This window comes from Salmo trutta, chromosome 12 (assembly GCF_901001165.1).
Source record: "Salmo trutta chromosome 12, fSalTru1.1, whole genome shotgun sequence".
Classification (NCBI taxonomy): Eukaryota; Metazoa; Chordata; class Actinopteri; order Salmoniformes; family Salmonidae; genus Salmo; species Salmo trutta.
Window position 1 is genome coordinate 61,636,750 of NC_042968.1, and position 16,902 is coordinate 61,653,651.

Here is a 16,902-nt window from a genome sequence, read left to right on the forward strand (position 1 = left end):
ACATTCAGCCCCATCTATCTAACCTTTAGTGCTGCTGTCCCATCTCTAACCTTCAGAGTTTAAACATTTACTAGAGCAATCAGACCCCGCTGACCACACACACACACACAGTCCCCCGAGAGTGTATTAACTATCACTCTCAGCTGGCTCTCTGTGTGCTCTAGGTGACCATTAACCCTATAGGTCGGGTATCCGGGTATCCGGGAAGCACAGCAACCTTGCACCTCCCTCTCGAGGTCGTTGCCATGAGCGACAAGGTACCAAATATTTGTCATCTTGAGTCAGCCTGGGGTGACGTCATGTGACCTGTGTGGCGTCTGTGTGTGTTTGTATCTGTATGAATCTTGGAGTCACTGTGACCTGCCGTGAATTATGGGAGGAAGTCATAGGAGAGGGTGAGGTCATTCCGACTGAATCTCCCTGAGCGTTCATCCCTCTCTCCTATCCTCCCCTGTACTCGTTCCTTAAACGGTCAGGGACGGTGTAAATGACAGGGGACCGAGTAGGTCAGGGTGAAGTCGCCCTACAGACACATATCTACTGTAAGATCAATCTGATGTCTTTTCCCCACTATTTGGTCACGATGACAACTTTCTGGCACGAAATGAATTGAGGTGATTGTGGACAGTTACCACCTAACAATGTAACCCACATTCAGACCTAGTGGAAGTGGCAAACACAGTCCAGTGTTATTGTAGCTGTTATTGAGCCGTAGTCAGAGGACTTCCACAACTGGACTGATTAGAAATGCAGAGCGGCTCGTTATGGGTCCGTGTGGGTCGCTGGGAGGAAGAGGATGAGGAGAGGGGGCGAGGGGGGAACCAGAAATAGCAGGGAGACGTTTCCTTCATGCCCCCAGCGCTCGGCCCCCTGTCTGAGTTGGGTCATTAACCCAAAGGAAAGATGAATCGACTTTGAACGTTATATTGCTTTTGTGCATCTCTGAGTGATGTTCTATCGATTCCCGGGGTCATTTCGTGTTTTCATGTGTATCTGAGTTATTGCTGTTCAAGCAGGTAGAAATACAGCCGGTTTGAGCTAGAACTGCTGGCTACACTGGAAGTGAATAGGAACACAGCATTTAGTTTACGAAAACGTCCATCACACATGTCAGATTTCAATGTCATAACTCGGGAGGACGTGATCTCTCGAATGAGCCATCGATCATATTTTTTTGCGATACTCCTACATTGAGAAACGTGTCATTTAGCAGAGGGTCCACTACATTTCTCCTATTTGTCTGCCTCGTCAGTCCAGGGGGCATTACATAGTGCCATTGCGTGGTCGTTGTGAATGTAACACTCTACTCTGCGAGGCACATCGGTCTGCAGGTTGAACGTGGTGAGATAGTGCAGTTTGTTTAGGTGATTTTACTTCACATGCTGATGTTGTCTTTGGTATTATTGAGTGTAGCTAAGTGTTCTACCTAGATAGATAGCCCATAGAGAGAGCATTGCGTTGTGGGTTTTGAGCTGCAACAGAATTTCACAATGTTTTTTAACGGGTTGCTACAAACCTTATTAGTATAACGACAAAATGAAACATATATTCACCAAAAATATTGTTATCACATGTTAGTGTTATTTAACACTGTAAATTCTAGGTGGTTTTGGGTGGATTTTTCCTTTAATGCCCTGGCTACAGGAAGAGATAAGGACCAAAACACACAGCAACACCATATCAAGCAGTCGGTCTGTGTTGCCGTTTTTCTGTTGGTGTTTTTCCTTCAGATTTCTTTCCTATTGACAGTGATACCTCCACTTGTGTCCTAGACCAGAGGGATGGAAAACGCGGTCATTTCTCAGCCAGCATTCTGTGATATCACTTTATCATCTCTCTCTCTCTGTATCTCTCTCTGTATATCTCTCTCTCTCTCTCTCTCTCTCTGTATATCTCTCTCTCTGTATCTCTCTCTCTCTCTCTGTATATATCTCTCTCTCTGTATATATCTCTCTCTCTGTATCTCTCTCTCTGTATATCTCTCTCTCTGTATATATCTCTCTCTGCATCTCTCTCTCTCTCTCTCTCTCTGTATATCTCTCTCTCTGTATATCTCTCTCTGTGTATCTCTCTCTCTCTGTATATATCTCTCTCTGTATCTCTCTCTCTCTGTATATATCTCTCTCTCTGTATATATCTCTCTGTATCTCTCTCTCTCTCTCTGTATATATCTCTCTCTCTGTATATATCTCTCTCTGTATATATCTCTCTCTCTCTGTATCTCTCTCTCAGTATCTCTCTCTCTCTGTATATATCTCTCTCTCTGCATCTCTCTCTGTATATCTCTCTCTGAGTATCTCTGTATCTCTCTCTGTATCTATCTGTATCTCTCTCTGTATTTCTCTCATTATATTTCTCTCTCTCTGTATCTCTCTCTCTTTTTGTATCTCTCTCTCTCTCTGTATCTCTCTCTCTGTATATCGCACTCTCTGTCTCTCTCTGTATCTCTCTCTCTCAGTATCTCTGTATCTCTCTCAGTATCTCTCTCTATCTCTCTCTGTATCTCTATCTCTATATCTCTCTCTTTCTCTCTCTGTATCTCTTTCTCTGTATCCCTCTCTGTATCTCTCTCTCTCTCACTCTCTCTATATGTCTCTCTCTCTCTCTCTCTCTCTCTCTCTCTCTCTCTATCTCTCTCTCTCTCTCTCTGTATCTCTCTCTCTCTGTATCTCTCTCTCTTTGTCTCTCTGTATATATCTCTCTATATCTCTCTCTCTGTATCTCTCTGTGTGTCTCTCTCTCTCAGTATCTCTGTATCGCTCTGTATCTCTCTCTCTTTGTCTCTCTGTATATCTCTCTCTCTCAGTATCTCTGTATCTCTCTCTGTATCTCTCTCTCTCTCTCAGTATCTCTGTATCTCTCTCTGTATCTCTCTTTCTCTCTCTGTATCTCTCTCTTTCTCTCTCTGTATATCTCTGTATCTCTCTCTCTGTATCGCTCTCTCTCTCTCAGTATCTCTGTATCTCTCTCTGTATCTCTCTTTCTCTCTCTGTATCTCTCTCTTTCTCTCTCTGTATATCTCTGTATCTCTCTCTCTGTATCGCTCTCTCTGTATCTCTCTCTCTCTCTCACTCTCTCTCTATATATATATATATATATCTGTCTCCTTTCCACTAGTTTGACTTTCCTCCAATCATTATTTCCACTAAGTGTGCAGACCGACTGTACCGTAATGTGACCAAGACTGGGATCAGGTGGCAGATGTTTTTTGGTGAAAGGCTTGACCTCAGAGGGAGAGATTGTGGTTGTGTAGCCAGCGGTGGTCACGTCATCCCACCTGGAGTCATTAGACTGGTCCTGACTCTATTCACCTAATTTTCACACACATTGATGTCATACTGGGAAGGTTGTGTGTCTCTGATCGAAATCTATTGGAGATGTAACATAACTAGAAAGGTTTGGGCGAGATCCAGATTGTCAGACCATAATACCGACCTTGTGCCATAATGGGATGTTCAGTAATACTGGCACTGAACACAAGGGGCGCTATTTTCAAACCCCACTGATTTTCTGTATTTCGAAGGTTAGCAATGCTAGCAAAAATGAAAGTATTTGCAGGACCAACATCCCAGCTCATAAAGTTATCTTCTTAGTGATCCGTTAACGGGATTGATTTGACAACACCCAGTGAAATAGCAGCTTGCCAAATTCAAAAACAGAAATACTCATAATAATCATTCATAAATCATACAAGTGTTATACACCGGTTTAAAGATGAACTTCTTGTTAATCCAGCCACAGTGTCAGATTTCAAAAAGTCTTTACGGCATAAGCAAACCATGCTATTATCTGAGGACAGCATCCCATCAAACATACACATGAAAATCATAATTCAACCCGCCAGGCACAACACAAAAATCTGAAATAACATATAATTCATGCCTTAGCTTTGAAGACCTTCTTCTGTTGGCACTCCAATATGTCCATTAAACATCACAAATGGTCCTTTTGTTCGATTAATTCTGTCGTTATATCCCCAAAATGTCCATTTATTTGGCGTGTTTGATTCTGAAAATACACCGGTTCCAACTCTCGCAACATGACTACAAAGTATCTAATAAGTTACCTGTAAACTTGATCCAGACATTTCAAACAACTTTCCTAATACAACTTTAGGTATTTTTTAACGTAAATAATCGATAAAATTTAAGACGGGATAAACTGTGTTCAATACAGGACGAAAACAAAGTGGAGCGTGCTTTCAGGTCACGTGCCTCTATCAAACAGTACACTTCACTCGACCCTCATTCTGGACAGCCCTAGTTCTTCATTTCTCAAAGGAAAAACATCAACCAATTTCTAAAGACTGTTGACATCCAGTGGAAGCGATACGAACTGCAAGCAAGTGCCTTAGAAATCTAGATTCCCATTGAAAACCCATTGAAAAGAGTGACCTCAAAAAAACAAAATCCTGGATTGTTTGTCCTCGGGGTTTCGCCTGCCAAATAAGTTATGTTATACTCACAGACATCATTCAAACAGTTTTAGAAACTTCAGAGTGTTTTCTATCCAAATCTACTAATAATATGCATATCCTAGCTTCTGGGCCTGAGTAACAGGCAGTTTACTTTGGGCACACTTTTCATCCGGACGTGAAAATACCGCCCCCTAGTCCAAAGAAGTTATACAATTAACAAAGAAATGCTACTCGCAGTTTGCTGTACGCAGAAAACAAATATTAGACAGCAAAGCTCTTGATCCAGGAGGGGATTCTCTGCCGTTACCTAGCGAAGCTTGATTTTGGAAGAAGCTAACCATTTAGCTAGATAGCTAACTAACTAGCTACTAAATTAGGAAACCAAATGCACAAATGCAGAGCATTTAGCACATTTTAGACTGTCAACTTAACAGTTCTAAGATATCTAGCTGGTAAACATTTAGTTGTGAATTCCATACTGTAACTAGATCACCTGGCGTGTGCTGCACAACAGTGAGTGACTCACAAGGCTCCTGTCTCTCCTCGTTGTGTGCTTGTAAACAAACACCATGTGACTTGGGGAAATCCGGTGAAATGAAGAACGTGGTCTTTATCGCCTAACGTATTGCGCAAGTTGACTGCAGGTATTTTCTTAAAAAGTAGCTACAAATATTACAACTTATTTTTGTATTTTTTATTCTAAGAAATAGTTTCAACGGTATAGTACTCTCACACCGGTGACCTTTGACCTGGGTGCTAGGGTTGGGCTGAGTGATGGCGGACGAGGAAATACAATATGATAAAGTGTGACTGACTGTTACAGGTCAGATGATAATGACTGTATTGGAACAGGCTGATCATGACGACTAGTCTAGATGTTTCTACTGTTGAGCAAACAGAGAAAGCCAAAGTACAATACTGGCCTGGACTGACTGGAACTCACATCTCATTACCCAATCAAATGTCTGAGATGTTGACCGATCACGAGCAGTGTTTACAAAAGAGCTGTGTGGGTGCAAGGAAGAGAGGGGGAGGGGGGAAAGAGATAGAGAGCCAGAGCGAGTTTACAACAGAGGTGTGGGCGAGAGGAAGCGAGAGGGAGGGGGAAAGAGATAGAGGGGGAGAGTCAGGTGAAAGGCAATGTGTTGTAGATAAAGACTGATAGAAATGAATGGAAGGTCCGGTCTACGGTCACGGTGCATATTACTGTAATCCTGAATCAGGTCTTCCTACCAACGGAACAGCAACAGCTCCAGTATGACTGTGTGGAAAGAATCAGGATATCATATCTGTCCCTATTATTGCCTGTTCTCGTATTACACTACAGTCCCCAGTGGAGCAGTGGAGCAAAAACACCGAGAAACACAAAACTCCCCCAGGTTTCCCACAGGAAAAAAAACCATGTCTAACTGCTGAAACCATTTTCTTAACTCTAGCAGGCAACGGTGGCCAACCGTCCTCCTGCAGGGGATACTAGGTATGCAGGATTTTGATCCAGCACTGCTCTAAGACACCTGATTCAGCTGATGAAGGTTCCCGAGGAGCAGCGGATGAGTAGAGTCAGTGTAGTTATTGAAGAGAGTGTCTTTAGGAGGTGTAGTTATTGACAGTGTAGTTATTGAAGAGAGTGTCTTTAGGAGGTGTAGTTATTGACAGTGTAGTTATTGAAGAGAGTGTCTTTAGGAGGTGTAGTTATTGACAGTGTAGTTATTGAAGAGAGTGTCTTTAGGAGGTGTAGTTATTGACAGTGTAGTTATTGAAGAGAGTGTCTTTAGGAGGTGTAGTTATTGACAGTGTAGTTATTGAAGAGAGTGTCTTTAGGAGGTGTAGTTATTGACAGTGTAGTTATTGAAGAGAGTGTCTTTAGGAGAGTGAGGAGACCCAGTTTTTCACACTCTTGGCTCACAGTTCTACCTGGCAATCACAGCAGCCTGGAAGTTTCCAGTAAGAGTCCCAACCTCCTCCTTCCCTCTCTCCCTTTTCTTCCCCTTTTCCTGGAAAGCTACACTCTAATATTTGTGGAGAGTTAAATGTGTGGAGAGGCAAGAAATATGAGAAAGACTACACAAATTCTTGCATCTCTCTCTCTCCCACCCTCTGTCCCACTCTCACTGCCTCTCTACCTCAGGCTCTGTCCCACTCTCACTGCCTCTCTACCTCAGGCTCTGTCCCACTCTCACTGCCTCTCTACCTCAGGCTCTGTCCCACTCTCACTACCTCAGGCTCTGTCCCACTCTCACTACCTCAGGCTCTGTCCCACTCTCACTACCTCAGGCTCTGTCCCACTCTCACTGCCTCTCTACCTCAGGCTCTGTCCCACTCTCACTGCCTCTCTACCTCAGGCTCTGTCCCACTCTCACTGCCTCTCTACCTCAGGCTCTGTCCCACTCTCACTGCCTCTCTACCTCAAGCTCTGTCCCACTCTCACTGCCTCTCTACCTCAGGCTCTGTCCCACTCTCCCTCCCTCTCTACCTCAGGCTCTGCCCACTCTCCCTCCCTCTCTACCTCAGGCTCTGTCCCACTCTCCCTCCCTCTCTACCTCAGGCTCTGTCCCACTCTCACTCCCTCTCTACCTCAGGCTCTGTCCCACTCTCACTGCCTCTCTACCTCAGGCTCTGTCCCACTCTCACTCCCTCTCTACCTCAGGCTCTGTCCCACTCTCACTGCCTCAGGCTCTGTCCCACTCTCCCCACTCTCCCTCCCTCTCTACCCCAGGCTCTGTCCCACTCTCCCTCCCTCTCTACCTCAGGCTCTGTCCCACTCTCCCTCCCTCTCTACCTCAGGCTCTGTCCCACTCTCACTGCCTCAGGCTCTGTCCCACTCTCCCCACTCTCCCTCCCTCTCTACCTCAGGCTCTGTCCCACTCTCCCTCCCTCTCTACCTCAGGCTCTGTCCCACTCTCACTGCCTCTCTACCTCAGGCTCTGTCCCACTCTCACTGCCTCTCTACCTCAGGCTCTGTCCCACTCTCACTGCCTCTCTACCTCAGGCTCTGTCCCACTCTCCCTCCCTCTCTACCTCAGGCTCTGTCCCACTCTCACTGCCTCAGGCTCTGTCCCACTCTCCCCACTCTCCCTCCCTCTCTACCTCAGGCTCTGTCCCACTCTCCCTCCCTCTCTACCTCAGGCTCTGTCCCACTCTCACTGCCTCTCTACCTCAGGCTCTGTCCCACTCTCACTGCCTCTCTACCTCAGGCTCTGTCCCACTCTCACTGCCTCTCTACCTCAGGCTCTGTCCCACTCTCCCTCCCTCTCTACCTCAGGCTCTGTCCCACTCTCCCTCCCTCTCTACCTCAGGCTCTGTCCCACTCTCCCTCCCTCTCTACCTCAGGCTCTGTCCCACTCTCACTGCCTCAGGCTCTGTCCCACTCTCCCCACTCTCCCTCCCTCTCTACCTCAGGCTCTGTCCCACTCTCCCTCCCTCTCTACCTCAGGCTCTGTCCCACTCTCACTGCCTCTCTACCTCAGGCTCTGTCCCACTCTCCCTCCCTCTCTACCTCAGGCTCTGTCCCACTCTCCCTCCCTCTCTACCTCAGGCTCTGTCCCACTCTCCCTCCCTCTCTACCTCAGGCTCTGTCCCACTCTCACTGCCTCAGGCTCTGTCCCACTCTCCCCACTCTCCCTCCCTCTCTACCTCAGGCTCTGTCCCACTCTCCCTCCCTCTCTACCTCAGGCTCTGTCCCACTCTCACTGCCTCTCTACCTCAGGCTCTGTCCCACTCTCCCTCCCTCTCTACCTCAGGCTCTGTCCCACTCTCACTGCCTCTCTACCTCAGGCTCTGTCCCACTCTCCCTCCCTCTCTACCTCAGGCTCTGTCCCACTCTCACTGCCTCTCTACCTCAGGCTCTGTCCCACTCTCACTGCCTCTCTACCTCAGGCTCTGTCCCACTCTCACTGCCTCAGGCTCTGTCCCACTCTCACTGCCTCTCCACCTCAGGCTCTCTTCCACTCTCACTCAGTTTTACATTTTTACATTTTAGTCATTTATCAGACGCTCTTATCCAGAGCGACTTACAGTAGTGAATACATACATTTCATGCATTTTTATATATTTTTTTTGTACTGGCCCCCCGTGGGAATCGAACCCACAACCCTGGCGTTGCACACACCATGCTGGCGTTGCACACACCATGCTCTACCAACTGAACCACAGGGAAGACCACTCCCTCTACCTCAGGCTCTGTCGCGGTACGTTCACACCATTTCCTGGAGTTGAGAGGATGTGAACGCCCCGGTTTTCTGGGAACCAGGAGTAGAACGGCCGGGTGGAAGAGAGGAGGGGTGGAGGAGTGTAGGTCAGTTGAGGAGTACCCCCAGCAGCACACATTGTTGTTGTTGCCCCGGATAGACTCACCTGATTCAACTCATTGAGGCCTTGATGATTAGTTGACAGGTTGACTCCGGTGAGCTTGTCCAGGTCTACGACAACAACACAATGTGCTGTTGGGGGTATTCAAGGACTGGAGTTAGGAAACACTGGTTCGACACAGAGAGGGGTGAAAAAGGATGCAGGGGTGTGGGGGTAGGGGGGTAGTGTGGGGGTAGAGGGGTAGTAGAATTGAAACCATACCTCCAGTCCGTCACCAGAGCTGCTCTGGCTGTCAAGGCAACGCAGCAACATGTGGAAGCAATTTATGACCTACTTTTCATTTCCGCATTTAATACGATTTTGGTCTGCTCTGAGGGAGATGGAGAAAGAGAGAGAGAGGAAAGCTGGTGTCGGCATTTCACTTTTTTTTCATCTCCTGGCGAAGCGAGTGACTGGGGCAGACAGAGGGAGGGAGTGAGGCAGGGAAGGAGGCTTAGAGTGCTGGTCCGATATAGAGGTGCAGGAGACCTAAGAGGCCATTTATGGCCCCTCTCTCTTTCTATCTCTCTCCATACCCCCTCTCTCCATCTCTCTCCCTCCCTCCCTACCCTCCCTCCCTCCCTCCATCGCTCTCTCTCTGGCCTTTCATTTTAATCGTATTATTCTAACTGTTTCCTACTGAGATGCAGACGGCTGCAGACCCTCAGGCTGCCTGAGTGATCCGCTCCCACGGTAGGGAGGGGAGAGGAGCAGGAGAGGCATGCAAGACAAGTCTTGAAATCTCTGCACTAGTGGCCTTACGGTAGTGAAATGTGCCTGTAGACATATCGTAGTTACACCGTTCCCAATCTAGACTCCAGTGGACATCCAGTATTACTATTGTAGTTCCATTTAACAGAGCTCCCAGTAGTAGACTTCTAGTAGTAGACTTGTGATATCGTAGTTCCAGTCCCAGCTGCCAACTGCGTGACGGAACGTCTCCTGGTGTGTGTCAAAGGAACCAGTAACAGGATCACTGCCTTTTCCTACAACGTCATTCTGGATGGAGATGGTCTGCGCAAGGATACAGAGATATTGAACACAAGACACTACAGGGACCTGCACCGTCTCAACTTCACTGGTCAAGTGTGGGATTTGGGCAAACGTTTCAACTGCTACTTCAGTCCAGGCTTCGATTAGGCTCTCCTCTAGGTTCTGGTGTTGTACAGGGGGGTTGTAACAGAATCCGTGTTCTGTTAAAAGTGGAATATTGTACAGTGCAGGGGTGTTGTAACTAGAGGTCGACCGATTATGATTTTTCAACGCCGATACCGATTATTGGGGGACCGAAGCAGCCGATACCGATTAATCGGCCAATTTTTATTTATTTATTTGTAATAATGACAATTACAACAATACTGAATGAACACTTATTTTAACTTAATATAATACATCAATAAAATCAATTTAGCCTCAAATAAATAATGAAACATGTTCAATTTGGTTTAAATAATGCAAAAACACAGTGTTGGAGAAGAAAGTAAAAGTGCAATATGTGCCATGTAAAAAAGCTAACGTTTAAGTTTGCTCAGAACATGAGAACATATGAAAGCTGGTGGTTCCTTTTAACATGAGTCTTCAATATTCCCAGGTAAGAAGTTTTAGGTTGTAGTTATTATAGGAATTATAGGACTATTTCTCTCTATACGATTTGTATTTCATATTCCTTTGACTATTGGATGTTCTTATAGGCACTTTAGTATTGCCAGTGTAACAGTATAGCTTCCGTCCCTCTCCTCGCTCCTACCTGGGCTCGAACCAGGAACACATCGACAACAGCCACCCTCGAAGCAGCGTTACCCATGCAGAGCAAGGGGAAAAACTACTCCAAGTCTCAGAGCGAGTGACGTTTGAAACGCTATTAGCGCGCACCCGCTAACTAGCTAGTCATTTCACATCGGTTACACCAGCCTAATCTTGGGAGTTGATAGGCTTGAAGTCATAAACAGCGCAATGCTTGAAGCATTGCAAAGAGCTGCTGGCAAAATGCACGAAAGTGCTGTTTGAATGAATGCTTACGAGCCTGCTGGTGCCTACCACCGCTCAGTCAGACTATCAAATCACAGACTTAATTATAATATAATAAACACACAGAAATACGAGCCTTAGGTCATTAATATGGTCGAATCCGGAAACTATCATCTCGAAAACAGTGAAATACGAAACCGTTCCGTATTTTATCGAACGGGCGACAACCCTAAGTCTAAATATTCCTGTTACATTGCACAACCTTCAATGTTATGTCATAATTACATAAAATTCTGGCAAATTAGTTCGCAACGAGCCAGGCGGCCCAAACTGTTGCATATACCCTGACTCTGCGTGCAATGAACGCAAGAGAAGTGACACAATTTCACCTGGTTAATATTGCCTGCTAACCTGGATTTCTTTTAGCTAAATATGCAGGTTTAAAAATATATACTTGTGTATTGATTTTAAGAAAGACATTGATGTTTATGGTTAGGTACATGTTGGAGCAATGACAGTCCTTTTTCGCGAATGCGCACCGCATCCATTATATGCAACGCAGGACAGGCTAGATAAACTAGTAATATCATCAACCATGTGTAGTTAACTAGTGATTATGATTGATTGATTGTTTTTTATAAGATAAGTTGGCTTCTTACTGCATTCGCATAACAGGCAGGCTCCTCGTGGAGTGCAATGTAAAGCAGGTGGTTAGAGCGTTGGACTAGTTAACCGTAAGGTTGCAAGATTGAATCCCCAAGCTGACAAGGTAAAAATCTGTCGTTCTGCCCCTGAACAAGGCAGTTAACCCACCGTTCCTAGGCCGTCATTGTAAATAAGAATTTGTTCTTAACTGACTTACCTAATTAAATAAAGGTATAATAAAATATATATATCGGCAAATGGGTGTCCAAAAATACCGATTACCGATTGTTATGAAAGCTTGAAATCGGCCCTAATTCCGATTAATCGGTCGACCTCTAGTTGTAACAGAATCCGTGTTCTGTTAAAAGTGGAATATTGTACAGTGCAGGGGTGTTGTAACAGAATCCGTGTTCTGTTAAAAGTGGAATATTGTACAGTGCAGGGGTGTTGTAACAGAATCCGTGTTCTGTTAAAAGTGGAATATTGTACAGTGCAGGGGTGTTGTAACAGAATCCGTGTTCTGTTAAAAGTGGAATATTGTACAGTGCAGGGGTGTTGTAACAGAATCCGTGTTCTGTTAAAAGTGGAATATTGTACAGTGCAGGGGTGTTGTAACAGAATCCGTGTTCTGTTAAAAGTGGAATATTGTACAGTGCAGGGGTGTTGTAACAGAATCGGTGTGGTGTTAGAAGTCGGTCCCGCCCCCACAGGAAGTGGCTCCATCCTCCAACAGCGGGAGATACAGGAATCTGAGACGGGGTTAGTCGGTCGGTCACTTCAGTGACTTGGCGGGAGGAAACCCCTCTGGCTACCTTTTCCTGTTGTTCCTGCTGTAAACCCCTACATACCCCCCACCCACCCCCAGGGATCCAGAGCTGACAGCAGGGTCATATTGTGCCATAACCCCAGGGTTACATTGTGCTGTAACCTCAGGGTCGCGATGCGGGGGGCATATTTGGGGAAAGATGGGCATCAGGCCTTTTTGTTGCAATGAGAGTTGACACTGGCCAGGTGTACTGTTAGAATGGAATGGAGTAGGAGTCCCATCTGAAAGGGATGGTGAAGGAAATCATTTTAGCCCAGTATAATATTTTTGACCAACGGGAAATCAGAATGCTAACGTGTTATTGAAACAGGAAGTGTTTTGATACCAGAGAATGTAGCTGTTAGCTGTTCTGTGGATGGACTTTGGAGAATGCGCTGTTGTCATTCCACGCTTCTCGGCAGCTAAATTTCAATCAGTCACACACATATGTTTGCTGTTTCTAGGTCTATTTAATGCTTTATATTGTTACTGATGAACTAACGCTGCCTCTCTCTCTCCCTCCTCTGTGGTCCAGGTCTTTTTCTGATCCTGGGTCTGATGCTATACCCTGCAGGCTGGGGTTCAGACAAGGTGCAGCTGTACTGTGGTCAGGACGCGGCTCCCTACCGGTCGGGGCTGTGCACCATGGGCTGGGCCTTCTACACAGCCATGGGGGGCACCGTGCTCACCTTCGTCTGTGCTGTGTTCTCCGCCCAGGCCGAGATCGCCACGTCCTCAGACAAGGTGCAGGAGGAGATTGAGGAGGGCAAGAGCCTTATCTGCCTGCTCTGAGGCTGACGAGGAGGAATGCCATGTCCTTCCCCCCTCGTCTCCACTCTGGGGCCCAGCTGTCAATCAAACGGAGCCCACCCCCCCCCCCCCCATATTGTTTACCACTAAGACTGACTCTCTGACCTTTGACCCTGTATTGTTGTTATTGTTGATGTGGGAGAAATCTACAGTGCCAAGCTTTTCACAAATGTGTTTCAGTGTATTTCCACTCTTCGCCACCAGAGGTGCTGTCTGTCTGTGTTCTGTGTGTTATTATTTGTAATGTGTGCCAGTACCAGCTACCCTGACACCAGTAAGTTTGTATTGTAAATAAGTGTGCATATACTGTACATAGTGATGATGATGATGATGATGATCTGAGAATGGTGGTCCTCTCAGCTCTGTTCAGGCTGTGTTTTAAATGATGTCACTCTCGCCTTGGATCCTGGTGTGATGATGTCACTACCTGAAGATCCGCCTACCTGGTGCTAGTCTTCTGTTATAACTTAAAATTCCAGATCGAAGTTGCCCCTAGCTACAGATCTAGGATCAGATTTCCCAACCCCAAATCATAACCTGAACCTAATGGGGAGGATCAAATAATATCTGACCCTGGACCAGCGGTTAGAGGGAACTTCTACAAGTGCCAACTTAAGCCAGGTGTGAGTAACTCTACAAGGGAACCACTACTCAGTCAAGTAAACTACTCTCAGACATGGCCTTAGTTTAGCATGGAATCATGATGTCCTTAAAAGCTTTCAGAATGTACTGTCAATTGAAATGACCAATGTATGTCTTCTTGGACCCTTGAAATGTATTGATGGGACACCTACACCAGCCATGGTTCACACGGACTGCATGAGCTTGCTAAGAGAGAGCTGTGGTGTGTTTGTGTGTGTGTTTGTTATTGTGTGTGAGAGACTGCTTGGTTCCTTTTTCAAATATTGAGATGATTTTGCCCCCCCCCCCCCCCATCTCTGATGACCCTAGCCTGGTCTCGTTGAGGTCCTCCTCAGCCGACTCCCTATAATCTATGGACAAAGACTTGGACAACAACACACTAGTATTCAGATGAGTGTCTTGTTTCAGGGAGGACTCTTATTCCTGCGACACCAAGGGAGGACTGTTATTCCGGCAACACCAGCCACAGCGCTGGAAAGAAACTGTTGAAACGTGCGTTGTTGTATGCTCATCCCACTTTCCCAGCTCCTCAGTCTGTCTCTGTCAAACCAATAAAAACAGAAAGAAAAAGAAAAGGTGTTCTGGGTATGAGTTTTTCTCCAGCAAAGTTCATATCTGTGGGGCTCTATGTAATGAATTGTCTGGAAGGATGGGTGAGGGAGGGGGAGGGGGAGTGAGGAAGGGAGGGAAAGAAGTGGTGAGAGTCTTCGCTCACTATTGCCAGCTCCAACCTACCCCCTCACCACACTCCAGACCGCCAGTGTGTATGTGCATGAGTCTCACACACACCCCCCCCCCCCCCCCCCCCCCCCAGTTGATGACTTCCAGATTGGACAGCGTTTCCATGTCACTTGACAAATCTCCCTGTTTCTCCAGAGGGCTGCAGTATGAGACTCCAAGCCCCTCGTCTACTGTCAGCAAGTCAGCTTAGCCTGGGTCTACCCCTCTATTGACTGCGACATAGAGAAAGCGAGAGTCCATGCTTATTTCATTTTGTGTGGGGGAGGTAACCTGATAACAGAGTTGTGAAGGCAGCTCCGCTTCCTTAATAAGCCATAATGAGTGTAACACTAGGTGACCCCTGACCCCAGAGTTGCTGACGCAGTACTGTAGGTCAGTAGTTGGGGTTTAGAATAGGAGCTTTAGAAACGGCCTTCTAAGACCTGGAGAATCGCAGACCGATAAGAATAACAAAATGACACACACACACAGCCCAACAACACACAAACAAACTCTTCCCACACATCATGTGTTTGCCCTACTGGTCTTGATAGTTGAACAGTGAAAGAGAGGTGTGTGTGTGTGTGTGTGTGTGTGTGTGTGTGTGTGTGTGTGTGTGTGTGTGTGTGTGTGTGTGTGTGTGTGTGTGTGTGTGTGTGTGTGTGTGTGTGTGTGTGTGTGTGTGTGTGTGTGTGTGTGTGTGTGTGTGTGTGTGTGTGTGTGAGAGAGAGAGAGAATAAGAGCATCCCTGTTGGCTGCCATGTCGCTCATCGTGTTCACAAACACACACACACAGAGAGAGAGCAGTTGATGACTTCCAGATTGGACAGCGTTTCCATGTCACTTGACAAATCTCCCTGTTTCTCCAGAGGGCTGCAGTATGAGACTCCAAGCCCCTCGTCTACTGTCAGCAAGTCAGCTTAGCCTGGGTCTACCCCTCTATTGACTGAGACATAGAGAAAGCGAGAGTCCATGCTTATTTCATTTTGTGTGGGGGAGGTAACCTGATAACAGAGTTCGCACGCACATGCACGCACGCACAATCTGTAAGAGGATTTGTACAACGTTGAGTTTGTTTCAATCAGTTCAGATGAATAAACACTGCCATCTTCTGGCCGTGTGGATAAATAACAGCAGGAAAATCATTCAAATCATCTGGGTGGGACAGGAAATGGCACTGGACCTATCATTTGAATGAACAAAAGACAAGACAAGTTTCATTCACATCTCTTACTACAAATGGGTCCACATAACAAACATTGTACAATAAACATGCATTACTTATATATCCTTTACTGAAAATATACTAATTGAAAACAATGGAAGGACTCTTTGGTCAGTAAGACATCTACAATGAACATTGTGGGATAAATACAACGTGATTCTCTCTAAATTGTCTCTCCTTTAACCCCTTTAACAAAGGAGTTTTCTTTTCCAACCTACCCTTCCTCCTTTTACCATCCTCTCCCTCCCTTCTCCTGCTACCTTTCCCCATAAATGTGAGCTACTTCTCAGACTAGTTATGTAGACCTCTTCTAAAGAAATCTCCACTAAGATCACTCAGTCGGTCTCAGTCCCTTCATCTCTCTGGGATGAAGGTAAACAAATAGAAGGGGAGGAAAAAACGGAGTAATTGCCCACTAACCACACACGGCTTGAATCAACGTTGTTTCCACGTCAGTTCAACGGAATGACGTTGAACCGACGTGGAATAGACGTTGAATTGACGTCTGTCCCCAGTGGGTGTGGTCAAATAAGCTCCCACTTTGCCGCTACATTGTGGGATAAATCCAGTCTGATTCTCTCTACCTTTTCTCCTCTCTAACCCCTCAATGAAAGAGTACTCATTCGCTCTATAATTCGTCCTCTCTTCTGCCTCTTTCTGCCTCTTTCTCCTCCTGTCTCTCCAGTAGAGTGGTTACTTCATTGTGTATTCTGATACCGCCCTCATGCTCCTGGATCACTCCCTCCATCTTCTTCAGAGAGTCACGCATCTCTCTCTCAAAACTCTCTCTGTCATCTCTCTCTGACGACAGAGAGAGTTTTGAGAGTATTTCCTCTCCTCTCCCCCTCTGGATCTTTCCCTCCATCTCTCTGACCTGGGCCTCTGCCTCCTGGTAGGTTTGACTTCTGTAGAAGCTCTCTCTGTTTACTACCACTGTCTCCTCTACCTGCACCAGCAGCTCTGGGACCTGAGTGCCAAGGGCCCTGTCCTTAATGTTGAGGACATGGTACCTGCTCCCACACTTCTGTACAAGCTGCTGGATGTCCCTGACTACCTGCTTGGAGAAACTCCACAATGCTCTGCTCTTTCAGGTCATCATGGGTGAACAGAATCACAGTGTGTTCCCAACAACCCTCCCCAAACAGCTCCTCCATTCTCTCCAGCACCCCTATATCCTCCCCTTTGGAGTGCTCCACTGGTAGGAACAGAAGGAAGGTGTGGGATACTGTATACTGGTTGTTGGGGTGGGATTGGCATGAGGTGTGTGGGGGGGGGGGGGGGTCTGTGAGTGGCTTTTGAACATCCTTATTGGATTCCTCGTGT

General features: G+C 46.4%; 1 protein-coding gene across 4 annotated transcripts in view; it reads left to right on the forward strand.

The window, feature by feature from the left end:
• LOC115203931 (LHFPL tetraspan subfamily member 2a protein) overlaps positions 1-14,209 on the forward strand; it is a 68,609-nt gene extending 54,400 nt beyond the window's left edge. For all 4 annotated transcript variants that reach the window (XM_029769028.1, XM_029769025.1, XM_029769026.1 and 1 more), the window contains one exon: positions 12,718-14,209. In XM_029769028.1, the coding sequence (XP_029624888.1) occupies positions 12,718-12,974 (257 nt within the window). In that variant the 3' untranslated portion in view covers positions 12,975-14,209. The remainder of the gene's footprint in view (positions 1-12,717) is intronic.
• The last annotated feature ends 2,693 nt before the right edge of the window (positions 14,210-16,902 follow it).